Source organism: Vipera berus (assembly GCF_964194415.1).
Source record: "Vipera berus genome assembly, chromosome: 6".
In the NCBI taxonomy this organism is placed as follows: domain Eukaryota; kingdom Metazoa; phylum Chordata; class Lepidosauria; order Squamata; family Viperidae; genus Vipera; species Vipera berus.
Window position 1 is genome coordinate 61,348,257 of NC_138208.1, and position 25,214 is coordinate 61,373,470.

General features: G+C 41.0%; 1 protein-coding gene across 1 annotated transcript; it reads left to right on the forward strand.

Moving 5' to 3' along the window:
• Positions 1-111: 111 nt before the first annotated feature.
• On the forward strand, positions 112-24,671 carry ST13 (ST13 Hsp70 interacting protein). Its single transcript, XM_081331138.1, has 12 exons — positions 112-360; positions 3,905-3,962; positions 5,383-5,452; positions 5,572-5,642; positions 6,138-6,204; positions 12,286-12,370; positions 15,589-15,699; positions 15,982-16,084; positions 18,183-18,299; positions 20,439-20,490; positions 21,232-21,320; positions 23,342-24,671. Exons 1-12 carry the CDS (start codon positions 251-253, stop codon positions 23,468-23,470), a joined length of 1,062 nt encoding a protein of 353 aa, XP_081187264.1. The 5' UTR covers positions 112-250; the 3' UTR covers positions 23,471-24,671.
• The last annotated feature ends 543 nt before the right edge of the window (positions 24,672-25,214 follow it).

The following is a 25,214-nucleotide window of genomic DNA, read 5'->3' on the forward strand; positions in this document are numbered from 1 at the left end:
AGAAGGCGGGGTCGGAGGAGGAGCTTCGGCGGCGCGGGGAGGGTAGAGCGGCAAGAGCGGGAGTCGCCTTACAGAGGAGGTTGCCAGAGGGCTTGGGCGAGCCGTTGCACCGTGCGGCGCGTGACTGCAAGGCCTGCAAGTGGGAGGGGGTGGGGGTGGGGGGAAAGAGGAGCAGCTTGGGAGCTCCGGCTGTTTCTCCCGGAGAGAAGCTGTGAGGCGAGGCGGCAGCGACGCGACAGGAGGGCTGGCCATGGACCCGCAGAAGTTGAGTGAGCTGCGGAGCTTCGTGAAACTCTGCAAGCAGAATTCTGCCATCTTGCACTCCGAAGAGCTGACCTTCTTCCGCGAGTGGATAGAGAGGTAAGCCTGGAGCCGCCCCCGGCGAGCCCGAGCGGAAAGCAGGTGGTGCTGCTTATTCCCGCTTCTTTTACTGTTGCCCCTTCGGCTCCCTCCTCCTTCCCCCCCCCCCCGGCCACCTGTGGTTAAAGTTGTCGAAGTTGGTCCTGGGATGGTGAATATTTGGGGCTAAATTATTTTGATCTTCCTTTAAGGGGCGGCATGAATTATGTCTCTCGTGGGATCGCCTGTAGAACGTGGGAAACAAGGCTCATTGGATTACAGAGAGTTACTAGTGCTTGTTAAATAAGTCATTCTAGAGGGCGACAGTTTTTTATTGATCTCACGTTGTCAGGCGCCTTCTTTAATTTGTCTCTGTCGCAAATCAGAAACGATTTGGGGAACGAGTTTTTAATGGCAAGGCCTAGTCCAGGGGTCGGCAACCTCGGCTCTTTTATGACTCGTGGACTTCAACTCCCAGAATTCCTGAGCCAGCATAGCTGGCTCAGGAATTCTGGGAGTTGAAGTCCACGAGTCATAAAAGAGCCGAGGTTGCCTACCCCTGGCCTAGTCGAATGATTGAAACCTGGCCTCTCTGTTCAGTTACTCAACTCACGCCACACCCCCCAGATCTAGGAAGGTTTAAGATTCGCAAGGGTCTTCTGCGTGATTTAACTTGCCTAGTCTCTTTGCCTGAGAAAGAATACTTTATGTGAAGGAAAGGATATTTTAAAACCTTTCTGTATCATATCTATACACAAAATTATATTGGAGTTGTGTGTCAGTTGCTGGAGCTATAGATGTGATTGTCAGGGTTAGTGCTCCAACATGTTCACACAGACTCTGGTATCTTAAGTGACAAGTACATTTCTTGGGGTTTTCCCCCCTATTTTTAATCCTTTCTCTGTGGTAAAGACAACTTTAAAGTTGCTTAACGTTAGAAGACTTTATTTTTCCTATGTGAAAAGAAAGTAGTTTTCTCAAATTATGTATTCCATAATAAGCAGTAAAACTTTAGTAAAGCCTAATATAGAATTTAGGGGTCAAATGCTATACAATTCTCTTCAACGTATGATAACAATTGAGCCCATAACTTTTGTCCCTAAGCAATGAGGTTGAGTTGTGGCCAATTTTACACACTTTTTAGTGGTCATGAAGCAAATCATGTGGTTGTTAAGGGAATTTCCCCCATTCATTTTGCTCATCAGAAACCTGCTGGGAAAGTTGCAAATGGCAATCCCAGAGACCCTGGGACTCTGCAACCATGGTAAATACATGCCAGTTGCCAAGCACTGGAATTTTGATAGCATGATCATGGGAATGCTGAGTGGGTCATAAGCCATTTTTTCAGTGCCATTTTAACTTTGGTCATTAAATGAATGATCATAAGTCAAAGGCTGTCTATAATGCTATGGAAATGAGCTTCCTCACAACTATAAATGTTCTCTGCTTGTTTACCCATTTTACTTTATGCAGCCACTTTTTCAAAATGCCAATTTGTTCTTTGACAGTAATTAAGGGGTTGTTAGAATAGCTCCTCTGTAAGGAAAGACTGTAGAATTCAGTACAGAATTCAGTATTTATGTAATGACGGTTTGCATATTTAATAGAACACTGGATGAATTCATGGAGGATCATGCTATTAGAGGCCATTAATACTGCCAGTTGTTCTGTCTCCTGTATCTTAGACTGCATGGCTTATGTACCGATTGCTGGAAATCAATTGTGGAAGAATGCCATCATTTTAGTTTAGATTTATGAACTTGCTAATACATCCCATTCACTTCTGTACAACATAGAATGTTGGATTTACAGCCTGCAGCAGCAGGATTCTTATCTCTTAGTTGTCTCATATGTAGCTAGAGAGCAGTCAGACTTCTTTATACAGCCAATTACAAGGACACTTTCATATTCTAGTAACAAACCTCATTAAATTGGTTCTGCAAAAAGAATGAAACTGCAAGTGCAGACTTTAGTGGTGCCATGACATTGCAAAAGCAATTATTTCAAAGTGGCATTGAAGAGGCAGGCTGTAGATGAGGCTTTCCATTATGTTTCTGGCTGTAGCTAAAGTGATGAAACTAGTTCACTCTTTCCCATCTAGGGGCTTCTAGACCTGTTGGGTTTCAGTTGTGTAATTGCCAACCATCATGACAGCAATATTCAGGAGGTTGCTGGCTAGTAGAAAACAAATCTAGATCATTGAAGACAGGTGTCTCCAACCCACGGCCCTGGACAGCTAGTAATATGGCCCTACAAGATAATAAAAATAAAAAAGTTTGTTTATATAAATTAACTATATTACATATTTTATATGTGGCCTGAGACAATTCCTCTTCACTTGATACAAGCTAAAAGGTTGGACAAACATGATTTAAGATTTTGGGACAGGTTGTGAGATAATTCTGAATTAGAAGCAACCTAGAACTAAGAAGAAACTTCCTGACAGAACAATTAACCACTGGAACAACCTGCCTCCAGAAGTGGTGAATGCTCCAACACTGGAAGTTTTTAAGAAGAGACTGGACAGCCATTTCTCTGAAATGGTATAGGGTTTCCTGCCTGAGCAGGGGGTTGGACTAGATGACCTCCAAGGTCCCTTCCAACGTATTATTATTATAGTTATTATCAATTAGCCCTTTGTAGACTCCTGCTTCCAATGATCAGTCTTAAATGTGCCTCATTTAGCATATGAATGAGCTCTAAACATAAAAACATTTATGACTGTTGAGCTAAAAAATGAGCAAATCAAAGATTAATACTAAATATTTGCACTTGTAATCATTTTTCTAAAATTGTCTTGAATCAAAAGTTTCAAGATATGATATTTTAAAGCGAAAGGAAAATAATGCAATACAGCAAATCTTTTTATTTTAGAAAATATTCATAGAATTCAGTCAGTGATTCTGGATGATGCAATGTAGTATGCCATCATGAATTTAATAAGGTACAGATACAATTTCACTCCATTTTTGATGGGCATTTTGGGGGCAAACAGATAGGCAAAGTAAAGGTTTTGGGGATAAATACTGAAACATTAAATGTATTTGAGCATCAGCACCATTTGCTCTAGAAAAGTACCTGGGATTGATGTGTATTTTATTTTTCTTTTAATAGTATTTCCCGTATCATGTACTTTATAGTTCAGAATTGAATAGTTTTAAAGATACTAACTTTCTGTGTTCACGATAATTATCCCTATATTATGAAAGGTATGCTTAGAATAGGATCCTCTTAAACATCCCTAAATATTTTTTCATATTTTCATATTTCCTAGATCAGAAAGCTGCAAATGATAATATTCATTCTCCCTTCTTAAAGTAGGAAGATCTCTGTCCTAACAATTTAATATTGAAGGTTAAAGCATTCCTGAAAAATAGTTTAGAAAACTAGATCCAGTATATCCAAAGCAAAAAAAAATCTGCTCTGCTAATTCTTGAGCTTATAAACAGATCTTTGCTACAAGATATTATGGATTCCAAATATTACTTTATTTAGCTTAAGCCAAAATGTTTATATTGATATTTAATGGTGTCTTTTAATTGGTATTTTTTCTTTTATTATAAAGCATGGGAGGTGCAATACCACCGGCTCCTTGCAAAACTTCAACAGAAACAACTCCTGAGGTAAGGGAGAAGCTTGGCCACAATATACAATACTTCAAAAAGGGGATATTGTTCTTTTCCCACCTTTATCTCTGCAAGGGAAGGGGTTTTTCTCACATGTTCTGATAGGTTGATAAGTAACTTCATTTTTATTTTCACTCCCTATGTCTTGCTTTGAACTCTTGTAACTCAAATTTCCTGTTACTTCAAATATAAGGGTAATGAAAAGTCTATCAATGTTTATTGTAGCCATAAGACCAGAGGTAAAATACAAACAAAAGAGGTATATGTATATGTCTTCTTTCTATCTACCTACCTACCTACCTACCTACCTATCTATCTATATGAAAATAGCATTATGGAAACTTTTAAAGAGACAGAAGCAGACCACAATATTTACAAAGAGCAATTTTCCACAATGTGGGATATTTATAATAACTAATACAATATCCTCTAGATGGCTTTGATTTTATTTTCTCTTGGATGTAATCTTACCCTGCAGAAAATGTTATAAGAATTCTTTTTTTCCCCTGTAATCTCACTTTTAGCTTCAGGATTTGGTGTAGTTCATGAAACTATTTCCTTCCTGTGATCCTGCATTTTGTTGTATATCATGATCCTTTATCTTTCCCATATTGGCAAAATAGGTAAATAATGCCGGCCATTAGATTTTGTGTCTATTATTCTGCCTATAGTCACACAGCACTGTATAAAATAGTACTCTGGAAAAAATCTTCCAGGTAAACACATTGCTGCAATGTAGTATTGTACTGCAAAACTATGCTCTGTTGGCCAATAGCATACACTTCCTATATTCTGGAAATGCTCAGGAAGTGTAACTATTGCTTGGAATACCTGTTCCGCTAAAACATACTGTTGTATTTATGGGCCAAGCAGATTCTTCTGGTCCTAATAGACCGCATTCCACAGCAACACTTCATTCCCTGGTTTATTTTTTCCTTCTTCTCCACTCCCTGTTAACCATATTTTGTGTGCTTACAGAAAGTCTTTTTTCCTACAAAAACCATTGGAAGTAATAACGCCCATCATTCTTTAGATTTATTAATTGAATTCTTTCACTCTCAGCCACTGGCAAAAGGAGATTCTGAGAGAGGAACCTTCACAGAACAACAATATTTAAATATATTATTGGTCAGAGGTGCTTTTTTATGCTCCCTCTCATTCTGTGTTTATATATGTTTCCAAATCCACACAGATTTTAAATTAATTCTTGAGTTTTCATTATCCTTTGCCAAGCAGATATTTATAACTATATATCACAGTTCGGATGAGTTCACCTGCGGTTATTTTAAAATCTTCCACAAGAATGTCACTGCATCAATAGTTACCAGATTTACTCCCTGATTATTTTATATTTAAATAGACATAGCATTTTATGAGAAAAAGAGGATGTTACTAATCAGTGACTCTTTTTTTTTAGCCAAAAGCAGAAGAAAAGGCAGAAGAACCACCAAAACCACCTGAGCCTGAAAGTGAAGAAAGTGATTTAGGTTAGTTACCAGTACTGAAGTCCCTTTGATGTAATTATTTTTTTTCTTCTGTGTCACATGAACCAAGTTGAATTCTTCTTGTTTGAAATATATGTTTGTGATTTTATTTTGGTTTGCAGAAATTGATAATGAAGGAGTGATTGAACCAGACAAAGATGAACCTCAGGCAATGGGAGATGAAAATGTTGAGGTAATAATGTCTGGAACTCTGAATTTATGTGTCACACTTAAACAAAAAAGCAGTGTAACATGCCTGCGTGTGACTGTTAGTTCCTTATTATTGGTTCAGCTAGCAATGAGTTTTCATGGTTTTTAGCTAATTGTGTCAGCTAAGCTGTGTGTGTGTCTGTGTCTGTGTGTGTATATATATGTTTGCTATTGACAGGATGAAGAATGTGTCTAACTGGAATTAACCAAAAGATGTAACCATGACTTAATTTTGTTTGAAGCAATGCTGTCTGGCCAGTTTGGGGCAGCAGTATCTTTTATCCTATGTTCAGATGACATGTTTAACTGTACAATCACATGCAGTTGGTTTGCAGCCCAAAAGCAGACACTTGTGCACTAATCAGCTCTTGGTTAAATGTAATATGTGAATGTTCCATCTGATTTTAAATCCAGATACTGTATCGTGAATGGATTATAGCTTTGATCTGTATTCTGGTTTCTTTGCCTTTGTTTTTAGGTTACAGAAGAGATGATGGACCAGGCCAACGAAAAGAAGATGGAAGCTATAAATGCATTAAGTGAAGGTCAGTGTATATATACTACATCACTTTTTTTACTAGATACACCTATAGAGGTAGTTCTTGGATTACAGCTCCTCATTTGGCAACTGTTCAGTTACGATGATACTGAATGGTGCTTAAGACTAGTCCTTAAAGTTCTGGCTGGTACTTAGGAGAGTTGCAGCATCTTCCAGTCATATGATGACCATTTGTGACTTCTACCAGTTTCCCATAAGAAGTTAGTGATGAAGCCACCAGGGAAGATCACCACTTAAGTGTCTGTTTTTCTAAGACATTTTTGCTAAATCTATACCTCATGTCCAATCAGTTCTCCAGCATGACGAATGGAGAATCTACAGATGGGTTGATCTTGCCTTTCTGCCCTAGAGACTAAGTCAATCAACCTCTCTTCCTCTCTTCCTCTGGCTAGGAATCCCCAGTCACGACTTAGTCTTAGCCCAAGAGAGACGTGGTGAAGATTGGCTCTTGTTTCTACCAAAGACAAAACGGTTGGATTTTCCCAGGTTCTACCTTTCCCTTCCCTTCCCTTCCCTTCCCTTCCCTGCGCTGACATCAGCGCTACATTTCAAAGCGCTGAGAGTCAGAGCGGTTTTGCAGGCTTCGGCTGAAGCCTCAGGCTATTTATAGCTTCTAGGCAGGGCAGAAGTGTAGCAGTCGCCATTTTTCCAGGCACAAGAAATTCAGATCAGCCAAGCATGAGGCTGCTGGGAAACTCAAATGCAAAGCTATCTCTGGCAAAAGGTCTTCCAAAGCTGCTGAGAAAGAAGCAAGCAGGAGGCACCAGGCATTGGAAAAACAATTCTTCAAAGCTGCAAAGCAAAAGAAAGATGCAAAGGTTGGTCAGATTACTCCTGTTCCCATGGAGGCATCGGTTTTTGGCCGTCAACACGCTCCTTCAACCTCTGCTTCTGCAAGTGCCTGGTCTCCAGCAGGGGAAACAGGTCAGTTCATTTTTCCCATGGCAGAACAGGTGGAGATGGTTCCCCTTTCCAATGAGGGGCTTGGCCTTCAGATCCCTGCTCCTCCGAGTACAGCTAGACCAGGGGTCGGCAACCTGAAAAAGGAAAAGAGCCACTGGGAACCGGTTCCATCACACATAAAAAAAAGTGGGAGCCGCGTGCGTGCATGCACGCGCATGCCATTTTTTTTAATGTGTGATGGAACCGGTTCCCGGTTGCGTGACGGCGACGGCCCGTTTGCAGAGCTACCGCCTTCGGCAGCCTGCAAACGTGCCGCGACAGCTTTCCCAAAGACCGGCGCCGCTGCCCGTTCGCGCGGAGGTGCGCGCGCACCTCTCGGAATGGGCAGCGGTGCCGCTTGTTGGGAAAGCTGCCGCGGCCCGTTTACAGAGCTGCCGCTTTCGGCAGCCTGCAAACGTGCCGCGGCAGCTTTCCCGAAGAGCGGCACCGCTGCCCGTTCGCGCGGAGGTGCGCGTGCACCTCTCCAAACGGGCGGTGCCACTCCATTTGGAGAGGTACGCGCGCACCACTGCCCGTTCGAAGAGCTGCGCGCGCACCAGGCGGCTGGGAGCCGCAGGAGACAGCTCAAAGAGCCACATGCGGCTCCGGAACCGCGGGTTGCCGACCCGTGACCTAGACCTATGCGCCCAGAGGCCACATTCACTCCTACAGCGGTAGGGCTTCACCCTCCAGAGGCTCAGGAGACAGAACTATCAGAACGAATGAAGTTTCTGATTTCTCAGGCTATTGCCCAAGCCATAGCTTCGACCCTACACCAGAGAGCTCGACCTGAGTCGATAGCATCAGGGATCCCATCTCACAGCAGTGTGTCATATCTCTGCCAGGCGGAAGCAGCCGCATACCAAGGGTCAGTTTCCCGCTTCCATTCCTCCAGGAGTAGAATGTTGGTCATGGGGGATGAGGAACAGAGAGAGCAGGGAATGTCAGAAGTTAAGGAGTTATCTCCTAATCCCCCTCCTTTTATAGGCCTGTTTAATCCGGCCCTCTCTTCACAAGGCCAGGAGCACTGCTCAACTTGGTCCTGAAGGTGTCCCTCAGGCTGAAACTTCCACCAGCCAGAGACTTACCAGTAAGGTCTTTTCAAGAACCAACGTTTACCCAGCAGGACATTCCCTGTCCTCCCCTTTTCCCCAATGTAGTCCAAAGACAATGGGGAACGCCAGGTATTTTTCCATCCCCGGGGAGGACTGATAAAAAGTTATTTAATATGGCCCCAGCACTGTCAGAGGTGCTAGCAGTCCCCACTGTAGATGAGCCCTTAGCACCATTAGTTTCTTCCTTCACTGTGTCTGGGGATATAGCAGAGGTTCTGAAGTCAGAGGACAAGAAAGCAGAGCTTAATTTCCGCAGGACCCATCAAGCCTCGGCATGGGCGGTAAAGGCAGCTACATCAACTTCCTTTTTCGCCATAATTTCACTCCTCTGGCTTCACCAATTGCAGGCTAGGGTCCCACCAGAAGAGGTACGGATGCACCAAGGTTTAAACAAATTAGTGGCTGCATCAGAATACATGGCTGACTCATTATTGCATGCGGCCAGTTTTTCCTCCCGGGCATCAGCATCTAATGTTAGACTTCTGTGGCTCAGACACTGTCGAGTGGATGCTAGGTCCAAGTGGCGGTTGGCCTCAGCCCCTTACATGGGAGGCCAGTTATTTGGAGAGGCACTAAACCCATATCTAATTGAGAACAAGGATAAGCGTAAGGTCATGTCCCATCTTATTAGGAGAGTAGACAGGAGAGCTACCCCTTACGCCCGCAGGCAGTCCTTTTGCTCAACCGATACAGGGTCGGAATTCACTCATTACTCCCGCCCTTATCCTCCCAGCCCAGAATGTCAGTTCGACAGATCTGGTAACAGGGACAGACCCAGAGAGCAATTTCAGGCCAAAAGGTCCTTTCGAGGCGTGGAAGGCCATTCTAGAGTTCAACTCCACACACACACCCCGAGGCATTTCGTCTCTTGACCATCATCCAAAAATCCGGTCAAAAGAAGCCTCATGAAAGAGGCCATTCAACATCTCCTGGAGATCCAGGCCATAGAACCGGTACTGGCAGGGCAGAAGGGACGGGTTTTTTATTCCATTCTGTTCATCGTTCCGAAGGCCTCAGGAGGGTGGAGGGCAATCCTAGATTTAAAGAAATTAAATATCCATTTAGCATACAAGAAGTTCAAAATGCAAATGCTCCAATCCATATTAGCAGGCATCAGAAGGGGGGACCTCCTGACGTCCATTGACCTGATGGAGGCCTACCTACACATTCCCATCCTTCCTGGACACCAGAAATTCCTCAGGTTCTGCTATTCAGGTCACCATTTTTAGTGCAGAGCTCTACCATTTGGCCTGTCATCCGCCCCCAGAGCATTCACAAAGGTCCTAGTGGCGCTGGCCGCGCATCTGAGGACCATTCTGGTGCATGTCCAGTGTTATCTGGACGACATCCTCATTCAATCCTACTCAGTCCAATTGGCTCAGTCAGAATTGGCATTGTCCATCAAGACCGTCCAGGACCACAGGTTTTCAGTAAATTTTCAGAAAAGCCAGACAGTTCCCTCCACCTGCCTGCTTCACGTGGGCACGGTCATAGATACAAGGAAGTGCAAGGTTTACCTGTCTCAGGAACGTCGGGACAGTATCCGATCCTTAGTCACCCAGATTCAAAGGGAGCGAGTAGTCACCTTAGGAATCCTTTCTGAACTGCTAGGAAAGATGGTTTCCTGCATAGCAGTAGTTCCTTGGGCTCAGCTCCACTCCAGAACCCTCCAATGGTTCTTGCTCCCATTCCAGGGACTAGGCACCAGTTCCTCCAACCACAAGCTAGGGTCCCATCACAGACCCTGAAATCCCTCCAGCAGCGGGTCTCCCCAGCGATGGCCAGGGGAACCTTATTCAAGGAGCCCAACCAACCGACTCATCTTAACATCGGATGCCAGCTTGTTTGGCTGGGGAGCACACCTGCAATTCCAGTTGGCCCAGGGCTGGTGGTCCTGGTCAGATCTGAAGCACAACATAAACTGGTTGGAGCTCAGAGCTATACATCTGGCTCTACACCACTTTTGCAACACAGTGGCAAGGCAACACATTCTAGTCCTCACGGACAACCTGGCGGCAGAAGCCCATATCAACAGGCAAGGGGGTACCCCACTCCAGGTCTCATGGCCAATGCTCAATTATTAGGAACCTGGGCAGAGACCAACCTCTCGTCCCTCAAGGCGGAGCACATCTCAGGAGAGATGAATTGGCAAGCGGATTTCTTGAGCAGGGCAACAGTGGACCACTGAGTGACGCCTGCACCCGGATCTCTTCAGGGAGATATCGGAGAGGTTCGATCATGCAGCACTGGACTTGCTCGTTAGCCCAGCGAATTCCCAGCTCCCGAGATTCTTCTCCCGGTTCCTGTCTCCAGGGGCGGAAAGGGTAGATGCCCTCCGCAGCCCACGGCCCAAAGAGCTCCTGTATGCATTCCCTCCTCTCCCTCTGATCCAGGAAGTTATCTGGAAGATACTGCAGGATTGGGCAGAGTTGATACTCATGGCTCCCCACTGGCTAAGATGGCCGTGGTATGGCGACCTGATAGGTCTCTCGATCTCTCCTCCGTGATCGCATCTCCCTCAGCCAGTGGGTTCTACAACATCCAGAGCCTCAGTGGCTCCAGCTAACCGCCTGGCATTTGAAAGGAGACTCCTAACAAAAGAGACCTACTAATCAGACGTGATTACCATGATTCAGGCTTCAAGAAGGGCTGCAACTAATAGAATTTATGATTCCACATGGAAGAATTTCTGTAACTGGTGTGGGAGACAACAATTAGATCCAGCTACAATTCCCATTCCAAGAATTTTGGATTATTAAGAAGGGCTTAGCACCCAGCACAATCCGCAGACAAGTTGCTGCCCTGTCCACGGTGCTCACATATGGCAACTCAGAACCCTTCACTCAACACCCCATGGTATGTTCCTTTATCAGGGGAGGAATCAACAGCAAACCACCCGTGGTTCACAGATATCCCTCTTGGGACCTGTCCAAGGTCTTACAGGCTCTCACTTCACTTCCATTTGAGCCCATCAGAATCTCCACTCTACGGTTCTTGACATTCAAGGTCGCCTTCCTGGTAGCCATCACATCGGCTAAGCGCATCTCAGAATTGGCAGCACTTTCAAATAGAGATGACATGTATTTTTCATAACGACAGGGTGGTCCTACCCCTCCTTCGTCCCCTAAATCAACTCATTGTTTCACAGGAGATTGTGCTGCCAGATTTTTGTCCTGAGCCGTCCCACAATTTGGAATGTAAGTGGCACACCTTGGACGTTCGTAGAGCCTTGCATCGCTATATTAAGCGAACTGACTCTTTGCAAATCTGAAGCTCTATTTGTTTCATTCCAGCCCTCTTCAATGGGTCAGAAGGTGACTGCCTCTACTATTGGCAGATGGATTAGGGCTTGCATAGCAGGGGCGTACCAGACGCACTCCTTGCCAGTTCCAAGACATCACCACACATTCCACTTGCAGTGCGGCAACTTCAGTGGCATGGGCGACAGGCATCGAAGAGGCAGCGACATGGTCGTCCCCTTCCCCATTTGTGAGACATTATAAGTTAGATAAGTTTGCCTCAGCAGACGCTTCATTTGGCAGGAGAGTTCTCCAAAGAGTAGTGACAGATAGTGGGACACAGGCCCAGACTTCTTCCTGACCATAGGGACAGTGAGGCTTTGGTATGTCCCGTCTGTGGATTCTCCATTCGTCATGCTAGAGAAGGGGCGTTGTCTTACCTGAACGCCTTTTCTCAGCATGACGATGGAGAATCCACTCTCCCCCTAGGGTCCATCCGATCCTGTGTCAGGGGAATTTGGGCCACCACTTTGAAAAAATCCACTGCTGCACCTTCGTCGTGACTGGGGATTCCTAGCCGGAGGAAGAGAGGTGTGGCAAAGGTTGATTGACTTAGTCTCTAGGGGAGAAAGGCAAGATCAACCCATCTGTGATTCTCCATCGTCATGCTGAGAAAAGGCGTTCAGGTAATACAACGCTCCTTCTCTTCCACATTTCTAGGCCTCCAAATTTAAAATGATTTGCTTTTTCACTAAAAGTTTATATTTTCAGGTGAACTTCCAAAAGCCATTGATCTTTTCACAGAAGCCATCATATTGAATCCTCATTTGGCTATCCTGTATGCCAAAAGAGCCAGGTGAGACTTTACATTTGAATGTTTCTGCTATAACATAACATAGTATAATCTGAACTGTGTTTATGAATTATTTTATAGACTTTTAAAAGTTTTTTACTGAATAAATGATTAAGAATCTGTTATACTGATTTATTCTGAAATAAGAGGATATTTTTTATAATTCTTATGGTCATTTTGGGTATTTTTAGCCATTTTTAGCCTGCTTTCTGTCTTGATAGCCATATTTAAGTTTGTGTTTTTTTACCTTAGTTACTTTTTCTGTTGTTTAATACTAGTGCAATTGTATACTTTAAATTCCATGGGAAGACTAATACTATATGGCAGGGCTTTTCAACTGGTGTTATGTGTACCACTAGTGGTATGTCAGCACCTGGCAGGTAGTATCCTAACGAAGGGTTGAAAAGCGCTGTAAAAAAAAAGTGTGAAAGTGTAGCATGGGGATGAGATGAAGTGGCAGCAACGTAGCACAGGCCTGTGGAAGAGTCAGCTGGAGCCACGGTGTTGCTGGGGCTCTGCGGGGCTCCCAGGATCCGCACCAGGCTCCAGCTGACTGGAGAAAGGAGTCAGTTGAAGACAAGAGGAGGGGGAGAGAGGAGAGGATTATACAATAGACATGCCCTTGGGGTGTTTACATTTGGCCCAGGGCCACCCTGGAGACAATGAGGGGCCAGTCCACCCCAGCCCGCAATCAAAGGAAAAACCCAAATCCAGCGGGCCAGAAGGCAGCCCAGCCACCATGCTCCTCTGGTTCCTTCTTGCCCCCTGGGCCCAGATGCAGTTGCTGCTCCTCACCATAGCTGGGGTGGGACTTGCAAGTACCTCCACCTGTTTCTTCCTGCAAAGTGGCGCTCACCCAGTGCTCCCTCCTGCCGCCATCCAGCAACCCCGACTAAAGGCTAAGCGCTCCAGCCTCGCCCAGCCAAGGAAGCAGGCAGCAACCGAGGCTACATCAGATCTGCAGCTTGTCAGGGCCGCTCAAAGGCTGCCCAACTTTATTCCAGAATTTTGGGGTTGGAAAGTGGAGGGGCAGCACTGCGCTTGCAGGCATGGCGGCACCTGCTGGAAAGCTTCCTCCTCCCCCGCAGCTACCTTCTTCGGAGCCTTCCTGATGCCGATGAGTCTGTCGGCATGGCGGCAGGCAAGAGCTCCAGGTGAGCGGTGCTTTGCAGGACGAAGCGGACGGAGGTACTTGCAAGCCTCACCCCAACTATGGCGAGGAGCAGTGACTGCGTCTGGGCCCAGGGGGCAAGAAGGAAACAGAGGGGTGCGGTGAATGGCTGCCTTCTGTTCTGGCCTGCTGGATTTGGGTTTTTTCTTTGATTGCAGGTGTATGGCCTGACCCTCGCCAAAATGCAAATCCCTCTCTAAGCAGAGATTGGGAGGCTGAAGGCCTGTACCTTTGTGGCCATGCATTTCTAAAATCAATGGGCTGCTGATAGGGAGGAGAATCAAAATAGGGCAAAACAAGCGTAGTCCACCATGATTTATTGATTCCAAATTTTTGCTTGGGTTTTCCTATCCCTTCCTGGGCTATTAAAATCACATTGGCAAGGTCTGTACTGGCTGCAAACTACTGAGCCGAATTTTAGCCTAGCCGTAACCCCTTGTACAATCCCAGGCCACATTCTGGAGGTAAGAGGATGTAGTAACAGGAGAGAGCTGCAAATTTGATTAGTTATTTATTCTTGTCTTTAGCAGCAATAACTACATTCTTTCACGACTTTGCTAACAACCTGCAGGCTGTGAACTTTCCCCTTGGGGAAAGAATTCAGGAGTGCTACATTATTTTTCCTGCTAATTAATTTATATATAATGTATGTTTAATCGAGGAGGGCTTGGAGAAGTAGAAGTGGCCAATATGGAGGCTGCACCTTGCCCTCCAGATCTGTCTCCCCTGCAGATCTCTGGAGAGGAGGAGTGGGTGGCAGGGAAGCTGTGTGAGGGAAGGCTGCCCCAACAAACCAGCATCCTTAGCATTGGACATGGGAATTCCCTTTCGAGAGGGCCAGCCTCCCTTGTGCAGGACCCAGGAGTGCTGCTCCCCTGCCGCCTCCTCTTGCTCTCCAGTGATCTGTCAAGACAGAAGTTGGATTCGGAGGAAACTGCTTCCTACAAACGTCCACCTCCTGCCTTGCCGGGAGGGGGCACTGGATATGAAAACACCAACGATGTCTGGGATTGGGAAAATAACATCTCTTTAGTGTGCTATACACACGCACGCACACAAAAACATTCCAGACTTGTATCCACATTTGAGCTAGCAAATTGCCAATCATGCCTGGGCTTAGGGAGAAGGCCCTCTCCTTCTGTGTATAAAAGTCCCCAAACCTGGAATGCGGGGCATGTGCGCATGCGCTTGGCTGCTAGCAGTTTGGGGAGGCGAGTTTGTGGGGTACTGAGTTGTCCCTAGATCGAGTTAGCCGATGCGACTTGTTTCCGTTCTGACCCTGCTGTCTCGAGTCAGCTGTGTCCAGTGAGTGGCATCGAGCAAGCCACGCCCGCCTGCTAGGTGACTGGTGGTACTCGAATATTGCCATATCCTAAAAGTGGTACAATCTCTGAAAAGGTTGAAAAGCCCTGCTGTATGTTAGCTAGGCTATAATAACAAACCTTGCAAGACTAATTGTGCTTTACCTACCCTCTTTCTTATATTCCGATGAATGAGGGAAGAGCCAGCCAAAATCTCTTCCACATACTGTCTTGTTTGTCAGGACTTCAGGAATGTTTTGATATCTTTGCTTCTTGCTTATTTCCTCTATAACTCTTTACAATAACTGTTTATGGTATCTACTCCCAGTGGCTATATATTATCTCCAGTTTTGGAGCCTGTATACCTCCAAGTAATGGTTATTAAATGGCGATACAATAGCGTTCAGGGCTTACTAAAAATGGGAATGAACTTCATGTGGCATAACTTTGTTGAAACAAGTTAAAGCTAAGCGTAATTATTATGTAATTAAAAACACATATTAATGATCCCAAATCAAAATTTTTTAATGAACATTAAACAGGAATTATATAATGGTACTCTATAAGAACATAGGATAATTCAGATATATTTAAATAGGGTAAATGCAAAATGTATTGAATTTTGTGGAAAGTGATCAGTGTATTGAGCTGAATAGTATTTTAACTCAGTTGCTAAAAGTATTAGGCTGCAAAGCATAATGGTATTTTATTTATTTTTAGTTAAGGATGTATGCTTTTCATGTTGACAGTGTTTTTGTGAAAATGCAGAAGCCAAATGCTGCCATTAGGGATTGTGATAGAGCCATTCAGATAAATCCCGATTCGGCACAGACCTACAAATGGCGAGGAAAAGCTCACAGGTAAAAACCAAAGCAAAGCTACCCTCTTATATTCTTTTTATTTTAATCTTTATCTTAACCTGAAGATTAGGTTAAATAGAAAACTTTTAAGATGTATTGCTTTTATCTCCACTACATGTTACACAGTAACTTTTAATTTTATTCAATTTTTAAAAATGCAGAACTTGAAAATAAAGGACATTTGGATATTATTAAAAGTTTTCTTATTTATGCCCATGACTTAAAATTGTTTTTAACATTGTCTCAAATGATGCTGACTGGAATTGATAATTTTCTTGCCAGGCTGCTGGGTCATTGGGAAGAGGCTGCACATGATCTAGCTTTGGCATGTAAACTGGATTATGATGAAGAAGCTAGTGCCATGCTTAAGGAAGTACAGCCACGCGTAAGTAATGATTGAAAATTTGGAAGACTTCTTGCTTAGCTGATGATTTCACTTCTATGATATTTTATAGAACTTGTGCTAAAATGCTAGCTTGATTTTATGTGATTTTTTCTTAACTCCAATTTTTGTAAGGATATTATAGTTCTGTAATTCTGACAATTGTTACCACAAAGTCATGGTCTGCAAGCTTGCCACTAATTTATTGTAAGTCTCTTTAAAAAAGCCTTGATTAAATCATTTACCTCCCTATTACCACGGGACAAGCTGTAGATAAGTAAAATATGAATAGGTTCTGAAAACGGCACATTGGGTGCAATACAATATTGCTTGAATGTTTTGCTAGTCTGCCACAAGGGAATACTATAAATAACATAATTCAAAAAATTACTATCCTCTTTTTAGTTACATCATAAACTGGATGATTACATATTATATTAGCTTTGACAATTTAATTTGTGTTGTTACTTCTGGTCTAACATTAAAAGCTTTAGCATTTGACCAGTCCTGATCTCTATTTTAGTATTATACAAAAGAAATAATGGTTCAGCAATTTTTTATTTTATATACAATGAGAATGTGTATAGTTGAAATTTCTATAACCACAGCCCCTCTCATTTGCTTTTTGTGTATATTACGATGCTTCCTCCAGTGTCATGTTATCCCAGGATGTGTATGTGGATCAAGTAACCCTGAACCATTTATGTTTCTACCTGTATCATTGAAAATTATTACAGAATGGAATGTAGCTTTTTCTCTAGCTTTATCTTACTTAGTTCTTATAAGCAAAAGAAAAAAAACTTCTTGAAAAGAAAAATCCTGATGCAGCGTTGCTGATTTCATGGCTTTTGCTTTCTTGCTTTTCCCATTAAGAAAAGAACAGTGCCTAGGAAATTTCTGTTCTTGCAAATGTGTTGTCTTGCTTGAGATATATCCCCTCTTTCCCTTACATCTCTGAAGCTAAATTATAAATTTCAGAGACACAAATAAAACTAGCCTGGGCATGTTTTTACCTTGTATTTATAGAGAGTGCAACAAAATGTACTGAGGAACCTCTACAAAATGAAGTACATGTGAAAAAAAATCTTATGTACTGATAATTTCTTCAGACAGAGAAGTACCATTTCAGCTAAGCATTTTTTGCATTGGAAACTGCAAATTGAAAGCATGATAATCCCAGTAACTTACCCTGAGGCATCTACTCTATAATGTTGTTTCAGTGTGATTTTTTAGGATCAATACAAATGTGAAATCTATCCTAAGGTTTGGCTGGAACTTTAGAAGAAATTTTCTGAATATTTTTATGCAGCAATTATAGCATAATTCCTTGAGGAAGATGGATGTTCATATTGGCCTGCATAATTATACTCTTAAGGCTATAATTCTTGTCCTGTTGTGAATTGTCAATTCATGTACTTATACTACTCAAAATAGGTGGATATTGGTTTATGCTCCTCTGTGTTTTAAAAGCACAGAACTGAAATTATTCAAATAAGAATGATTGCCTTATGTGTGGCTGTCCGCTTCAAATCACATGCTGGTTAAACTACTTCAGTTTAAGCTTGTAAGCTTGTAATATTTATCAGTTTTATATATTTAATGCCATAAGTTTCTTAAATAAAAAGTTTCTCTTCACCAAATTTTTGTTTTAACTGTTATAGATCTCAAAGCATTGCTGGTTCTAATGCTTTGCTACTTGTCTACGTGTTGTGTATGAAAGAAAACAAAAAGTTAACACAGTCCCAGAAGTTCTTTTGAAGAGTTTTGCTGGAGTTATTATTTGTTCATTCTGCCAATAAACTTGCAGACTGTTTCTCATTAATTCTTTTTATTTAAATCTTAAGGGAGAGTTAAGCTCTATTACTTTTTCTACTGAAACTGATTTTCACCTAAAAGACTAGTGTATTGCCAAATTTAGACAATTCTGTGGGATACTTTGGAGCTGTAACAGTGTTGAAGGAAAGAATTAGTGTAGATTATAACCCTACTGTTCTTGAGAATTGATAAAATACAAACTAAAAACAGTTGTTCTAGAAAGCTAGAATTATATTGTATAAATTATCGTATACATGTGACAAATTTTATTCATCTTGTATCTCAGGCTCAGAAGATTGCAGAACACAGAAGGAAATACGAACGAAAGCGTGAAGAAAAAGACATTAGAGAAAGAATGGAAAGAGTAAAAAAAGCCCGAGAGGAACACGAGAAAGCTCAAAGGGTAGGAGCTTCAAAAACATACAGTGGCATAGTTGAGTCCTTAGATGGGAAGACTAGAGTTGTCAAACAAGTTCATACCCTGACACATCTTCTACCTAGGAACTTAGTAATTTATACACCCACCACCTGTCTTCCAAGAGACCCGTCACCTGACATCTTCTCCTTAACCCTGATGTATGAGAGGGTTGTGCTGTCTTCTGATAATTAAAAGGGTAAAATTTAGGGGAGGAAAAATGAAAAAGTTTCTATAAATAGATTTAAACGAGCAAACTTTATTTTTTAAAAATAGAAAAACAGTTTTAATTTAAACATATTTGATGTTCTGGACAGACCACAGGGTGCTGCTGCTCTTCTGTAATTAGTGACCTCAAAAAATGTTTTTATATTGTATCTAGAGAAAATAAATCTTGGATACAGCCTGAGGTGGGAATAAAAAAAAGCCTGAGCAAAGTTTACTGCTTAAATTTACCCATGAAACAAAATTTAACTAGCACCTTACAGACTAATAAAAAAAAATCTAATGCAGTTTCATGGCTAGATGATTTGAGTTTAAAGAATATGTAGGGAAAAAGATAACTGAAGCAATAATCCTCTCTCTGCTTCCATATACTGTACTTTTCCAAATCCTTTTATAATTTCTCCAGAAATTCAAGAGATTTGTGCATGTTCTCTTCATTTCTTAACTCTGGTACCCAGTTGTTTTTCCTTCATAACCTCCTGATTTGCTTGTGAAGATTTACAACAACTAAAGTTTTTCTTTGCCCATACCCCTAGAGATTGGTGTGGATTAATGATATCTGCAGCCTGCCTGAAAAATGCATACAGGTACAGGCAGTCCTCAATTTATGGCTGGAATTGCAGTCATATGGTTGTATCATGTGACTGCACCTGATTTGTCAACATTTTTTGCAGTGGTCATTAAGCAAGTGCTGCATTCGTTAAATGAATCCATTTCCCCCAGTGGGTATTTTTTTGCTGGAAGCCAGAAGTAAACACCAAACACCAGCAAAAAACATTGCAAATTGCTGTTGTTTGACTGCAGGACACTGCAAATGACCATAAAGGTGAGCCTTGCCGAGTATCCAAAATGTAATCATCTGATTGTGGGGAATGCAGCTGTTGTAATTTTGAAAATGAATTGTAAGTAGCTCTTGGGAGGTCCATCATAACTTTGAACAATCATTAAGTAACCAGTTGTAAGTTGAGTACTATCTGTATTTAGGTCTGAGCTGGCAGATTGTGCCAGCTACTGGAATAACACATTAGGAAAAGTACTTAATTTCATATTGTACAAGTCTGTGTTTCCCCAAACATAAAAATGGCTTCTTACCCAACAGTAGTCAGATTTCCACTTCACACAATATTACAAGATTATTTATTCAGTTGTAAATTAACACAATGAGAAAACTCAACAATTTATAGGTATAAACTATGTTGTATGGTTTAATAGGCATTTTGGTGGTGTAATATTAAGAAAGCCATTGGGGCCCTGAATGGTGCAGGGACCTATTTCATGGTTAATTTAGTCATGATGGGAACTTTATTCTTAGCTGCTATGTATTTTAATGCTTGCATTTTTTTAAAAAAAATTGTTTGCTGCCCAGGGTCACTTGAAGAGTTGGGCAGTCCTACAAATTGAACAAGCCACAATTAAAACAAATGTGCAAGGATTTCAGCTCCCCTCCATGCATGGAGAGGAAATCTTTTAGTGGGCTACAGACAACTTGGCTTCCTCACTGATTTTCTGGGGAAGTTCACACAGAAAATTGCAAATGGTGATCACATCATCGCCAGTGGACTTGGCAACTGGTTGTAAATCTTAGCCAGTTGCCAAGCACTGAAATAATTGCCTTGTGGGGGCACCATATTTTACCCTTTCTGAAGCTGTTGTAACTTTGAGTGTTCATTAAATGACTGGTTGTAAGTTAAGGGCTGCCTGTGAAACAGTTTCCCATTTAACATATGCTGGTTTCTTTGAATGTAAACAAATGGGGTTGGAAGATTTATTTCCAGTGAATTCCAGAACCACTCCTAAATGGCTGGGTTGACATAGGTTTGAAGGAAAAATAGGTTTCATCTTTGAAATGGTGGATTTTACATATTCTTATTGGAGACCAAGTACATATTTTCATGTTTGCAGGAGGAAGATGCTCGCCGACAGACAGGAGGACCTCAGTTTGGTGGTTTCCCAGGTGTGTATTCATCTAGAGCAGGGGTCAGCAACCTGAAACAGTGAAAGAGCCACTCGGAACCGGTTCCCTCACAAAAGGAAAAACTGGGAGCCGCAAAAAAATGTGTGCACATGTGCGTGCATGCGCAGAACAGGGTTTGACTGAAGAGTGGAGCCAAGGCGAGATATGCACCTACCTTGCATATTTGAATTGATTGGTTGAACTTTTTTAGTCCCACTTTTTTTTTTGGACTGCACATGGCAGAGGACTGGGAGCTGCAGGAGACGGCTGAAAGAGCCACATGCGGCTCCGGAGCCGTGGGTTGCAGACCTGTGATCTAGAGTATTTATAGAAGAAACTTGAGCTTCATATGAATTGGGATCATAATATTTTGCTTAACCTCTGGGGGAAAAAGAAAATCTGTGTTTTGTACTTGGATTCATCAAACAAATATGGAAGTGCTATATTTCTGATGTTTGTAATGTTCTAATATTATTATCAATTATCCTTGGCTGTGATATTAAACAGTGCAACATGGATTTTAGTACACAAAACAGGAAAATAGACATAACTTTTATTTCAGTCATTGACCAATAAAAATACAACCAAAAAAATAAATAACACAGTACTATTCTCTAACGAGCTATTAGCAACCATTTGTGATTAATATAAATAATGTAGCAAAATTTTGCTGCTTTTAGAGAAATAAAATTTAGCTTGACTGTAATACTTTTTCTATAACAATATTCCTTATATTTTCAGGTGGTTTTCCTGGAGGCATGCCTGGAATGGGAAGCATGCCTGGTCTCAATGAAATTCTTAGTGACCCTGAAGTTCTTGCAGCCATGCAGGTGAGGAATAATTGAGAAAGGAATGCTGCTACAACATAAGAATTCTGATTCCTTTTTAATTTTTTAATTTTTAATTTAATTTTAATTCCATTTATATCCCGCCCTTCTCCGAAGACTCAGGGCGGCTTACAAGCTTCTGCCCCAATTGCTATACTGTAAATTCTTGCATGATTGTATCTGTTATTTCCAGAGATTTTTATTTTGGTTTTTCATTAATTCATTCAACTAAGTTAGCATTTGTAGGATCCTGAAAACAAAAGTTAACTGGAAAAAAAGGTGCACACTTCTTACAAATTGTTCACACGCTCGGCAGATGTTTAGAGTGGATTTGGCATTTTTACCCACCTATTGAGTCTCCTAAAGATGTGGGACAGGCAGATGTTCTTGTTTAATCGTGTTAAGGGTATCATTGCAGGATGTAAGCTATTCCAAGCAAAGCTGCCTTTTGCAATTGGCTCATGGTGCATTTCATTATCATTATGCAACCTGACTTCCAACAATTCTAGTATGATTTAGAATAAATAATCAGCTCTAAATACCTATTTGTTCGGTTATTAAAATTTTCTGCAGTATGCAGATATTTTTTTTTACAAAGCAGCAATAATTTTCCACTTTAATAATGCATTCCATAATTGAGGTATCTTTTAACAAGGCTATAGTAATATATAGAAATTGAATTAAACAGCAAATACATATCTGTGGTTTAATGGATACCAACATTATCTCTTAATCTTGCATTAGAAGCATGTCACAAGACAGCATACTCTGTTACCTACCTTCAGTAAAAAGCAATGACTCCAAACACTGGATGCAAATGAATGTTTTATAAGTAGAATAGGCTTTGGTTGTGATAGTTGCACTCAATTTAAAACTTTACAATACCCAAACTAGAATAATAAGTTGCATATATTTCTGAGGGACAGATTCATATTGTAGCAGTATTCACTATTCTCTTTTGCTGGGGTATAGTATATTTTTTTCCTGCTTCTATGCCTAGCTATAAAATAACAACTTTGCACATCTTTAGTTGTACATATTTGCTAGTATGCCAGCTTGTTTTATTGGTGCTTTTCATGCCAGCTTATTTTATTGGTGCTTTCATCCTTATATTTAGTAGCCACTGAGAAGCTACCAATTTCAATCCTTTGTCCTTGATAAATCCCTCCCTAGCTTTTGTTGTTCCTGGTTTTAATCACCTCCTCTCCTCTTAGTCCTTCATGTTGTGTGGTAGTTTCTTTGGTAATCCCTCTGATCATACAGGACATCACTGTCCAGGTCAATCGTGGGGTGCACTTGTTAGGTCTTTGTTGAATTTTGATAGATGGTCCAAAACAGCATATTGTATTTAATCATAGTTTCGTGTACTGATTTTTGTTTTTCAGATCATACTTTATGAAATGATTTAGATAAAATCTAATTTATTTTTATTTTAATTCCATTTATGTCCCGCCCTTCTCCGAAGACTCAGGGCGGCTTACAAGCTTAGCAGTAGTAATATAGTGCTTAGTACCCATTAATTTTACTGTAATTCTTCTACTTTATATTTTATGATGGATTGAAGTGTAAAATGTCCATAGAAATTCACATCATACTATCCTAGTGATACTGTCAAGTTTTGAAACACTTTTTTCTTCCTGCTGCAACAGTTATTGCTTCTCAACTTGCCAATGAACTCTGAGAAGGAAGAGAATCAGTTTGGTATGCAGACTTCAAAGATTAAGAAGCCAGACTCTGAGAGTCAAGGACATAACACCAGACCTAGAGAGCTTTCTCATAATAATATTTTTCCCCTTGATTGGGCAACGTGACTGGACCCAGAGGGAGGGGGAGAATTCAGTTCTTTTACTATGTGGATTTGGGAGGGGTCTTGCCAGAGCTGGTTTTGTTTTCATAATGTGCTGGATTGGTGTACTCAATAAAGTTTTGCATTAAGAAATTGGAATGTCTTAAAGATGTTTGCTTGGTTGGGTTCATCAGTCAGAATCATGACAGATACATTTTAATCTTTCCTTGTTTTACAGGATCCAGACGTAATGGCAGCTTTTCAAGATGTTGCCCAGAATCCAGCAAATATGTCAAAATACCAGAATAACCCTAAAGTCATGAATCTCATTGGCAAACTTTCATCCAAATTTGGAAGTCAACCATAAAATTTCTTTTCATTGCAAGACATGGGGAAAATATTGATTGCTTATTATATATCGCAATAACACAAGCCATTGTACTCCTAATTCTCAAATGAGAACTAGGGTGCTTTGGAAAAAATCCATTTTCTTCTTTTGTTTCAAAAATAAATATTAGTTAACTGTATTCAAGGTTCACATAAAATCACCTCATCCCACCTTTCTACCATGCCCATAATTTTCTTACTGAAAACTGTTTTTAAATTGTATAATTATTTCTTAGTATATCCAAAAATATAGAGTGATTGGGGATGATGTTTGGAGTGGAGGAATGATGGTTCTGTTTATGATGGTTTGGGATAATTGGACTGTTTAATTTCTAACACAAATGAGGCTAACTCTTTATTTTAATTGGAAGAATTCATTTTCAATTCTTAAATTCACAAGAAAATCAACTCTTCTTGGATCATATCCTTGCACTAGAAAGAAGCATCCTAAATGTTGCATGCTTTGGCTTTAACTATATTGGTACAAATGAAACTGAGGCTGGAAACTTTGCAATCGTGTTGAGCAGATTAACATGCTACTTATCTATATCACAGTGAGCAAATGTTTTATCAACACCAGTAAGCTGATTACTTGAATGATTCGGAGCCCTTTAGTTATTTGTACTAATTTTGCTATTGAATATGACTTAAGTTTTGAGGCAGGGAAGCAAAGTGGTTCCCATTACCATGTAATATTCATTATACAGTTAAGAATATAGGTAAAAATATAGCTATGATAAATGGTAATGACCTATATACTAAGTTAGAAAGGTATATACACCATCTATAATGTCATGTCATGAATACATATGGTGCAAAAGGAAGAACAAAAAACTATTCATTGAAATCCTTGCTATGAAATATTTACTGATGGCTAACAAATCTCTACCTTTTTAATTATCTGCTCAGTCTTGGAGGGCCTGTTATAATTAGGTTTTGGTTTTTTTCTAGGGCTTTTGAATGTTTCCAGTTCTGTGCTCTTGTAATTTTGTCTGAATCCATAAGTGATGTATGTTTTCTGTTTTTAATTAAACCTCAACTGGTTTAGAAATTCAATATATTCTTAAAAATAAAATCCATATATCTTGTCAAATTAAAGGAAACATGACTTCATTTTTGCTTAAGAAATAGTTATGGAAGTACTTCTGGTTGCCTTTAAAATAATAAAGACTGGTTTTGAAGAATCTTCTTGGTTTATCTTTTAACATTTAATGAGGTAAAATTCACTATATATTCTATGGATCAGGAGAAATTTTCCTTTTGATTAAGTAAGATGTAATTGGATTATTGAATGAGTATAGGTAGTCCTTGATTTATGACTGCAATTAGGACCAGAATTTTGGTAATAAATCATTGCAATCATAAGGCACCACATGACTAGGTCTGATTTTTAGACTGTTTTTCATTGATCATTAAGCGAATTACATAAGTCCAAATTCATTTTCCCAAATGGTTTTTTTTACCTGAAACTGGTAAAAAACATTGAAAATCACAGTTATGTGAACACAGGACACTAACCAATTGTAAATGCAGTTAAGGAGGCATGGTACAACATTTTGTGAAGGCCACGAGTGCTTTATAGGCCATAAAGCACCTTTTATAAGGCTGTCATAACTGAAGTTATTAAATGGCTGGTTGTAAATGGATGACTACTTGCCTATTGCAGTTATATGCAAGATACACTGTTTTCTAAAAATTTTCAGAATATTTCACTTCTCTAAACT

What these genes read in the sequence shown, in the direction of transcription:
- ST13 (XM_081331138.1), top strand. Translation starts at nt 251, where the DNA reads ATGGACCCGCAGAAGTTGAGTGAGCTGCGGAGCTTCGTGAAACTCTGC. An exon ending in TATAAATGCATTAAGTGAAG is followed by an intron (nt 6,205 to 12,285) that starts GTCAGTGTATAT and finishes TTATATTTTCAG; the next exon opens with GTGAACTTCCAAAAGCCATT. An exon ending in CTGTATGCCAAAAGAGCCAG is followed by an intron (nt 12,371 to 15,588) that starts GTGAGACTTTAC and finishes TCATGTTGACAG; the next exon opens with TGTTTTTGTGAAAATGCAGA.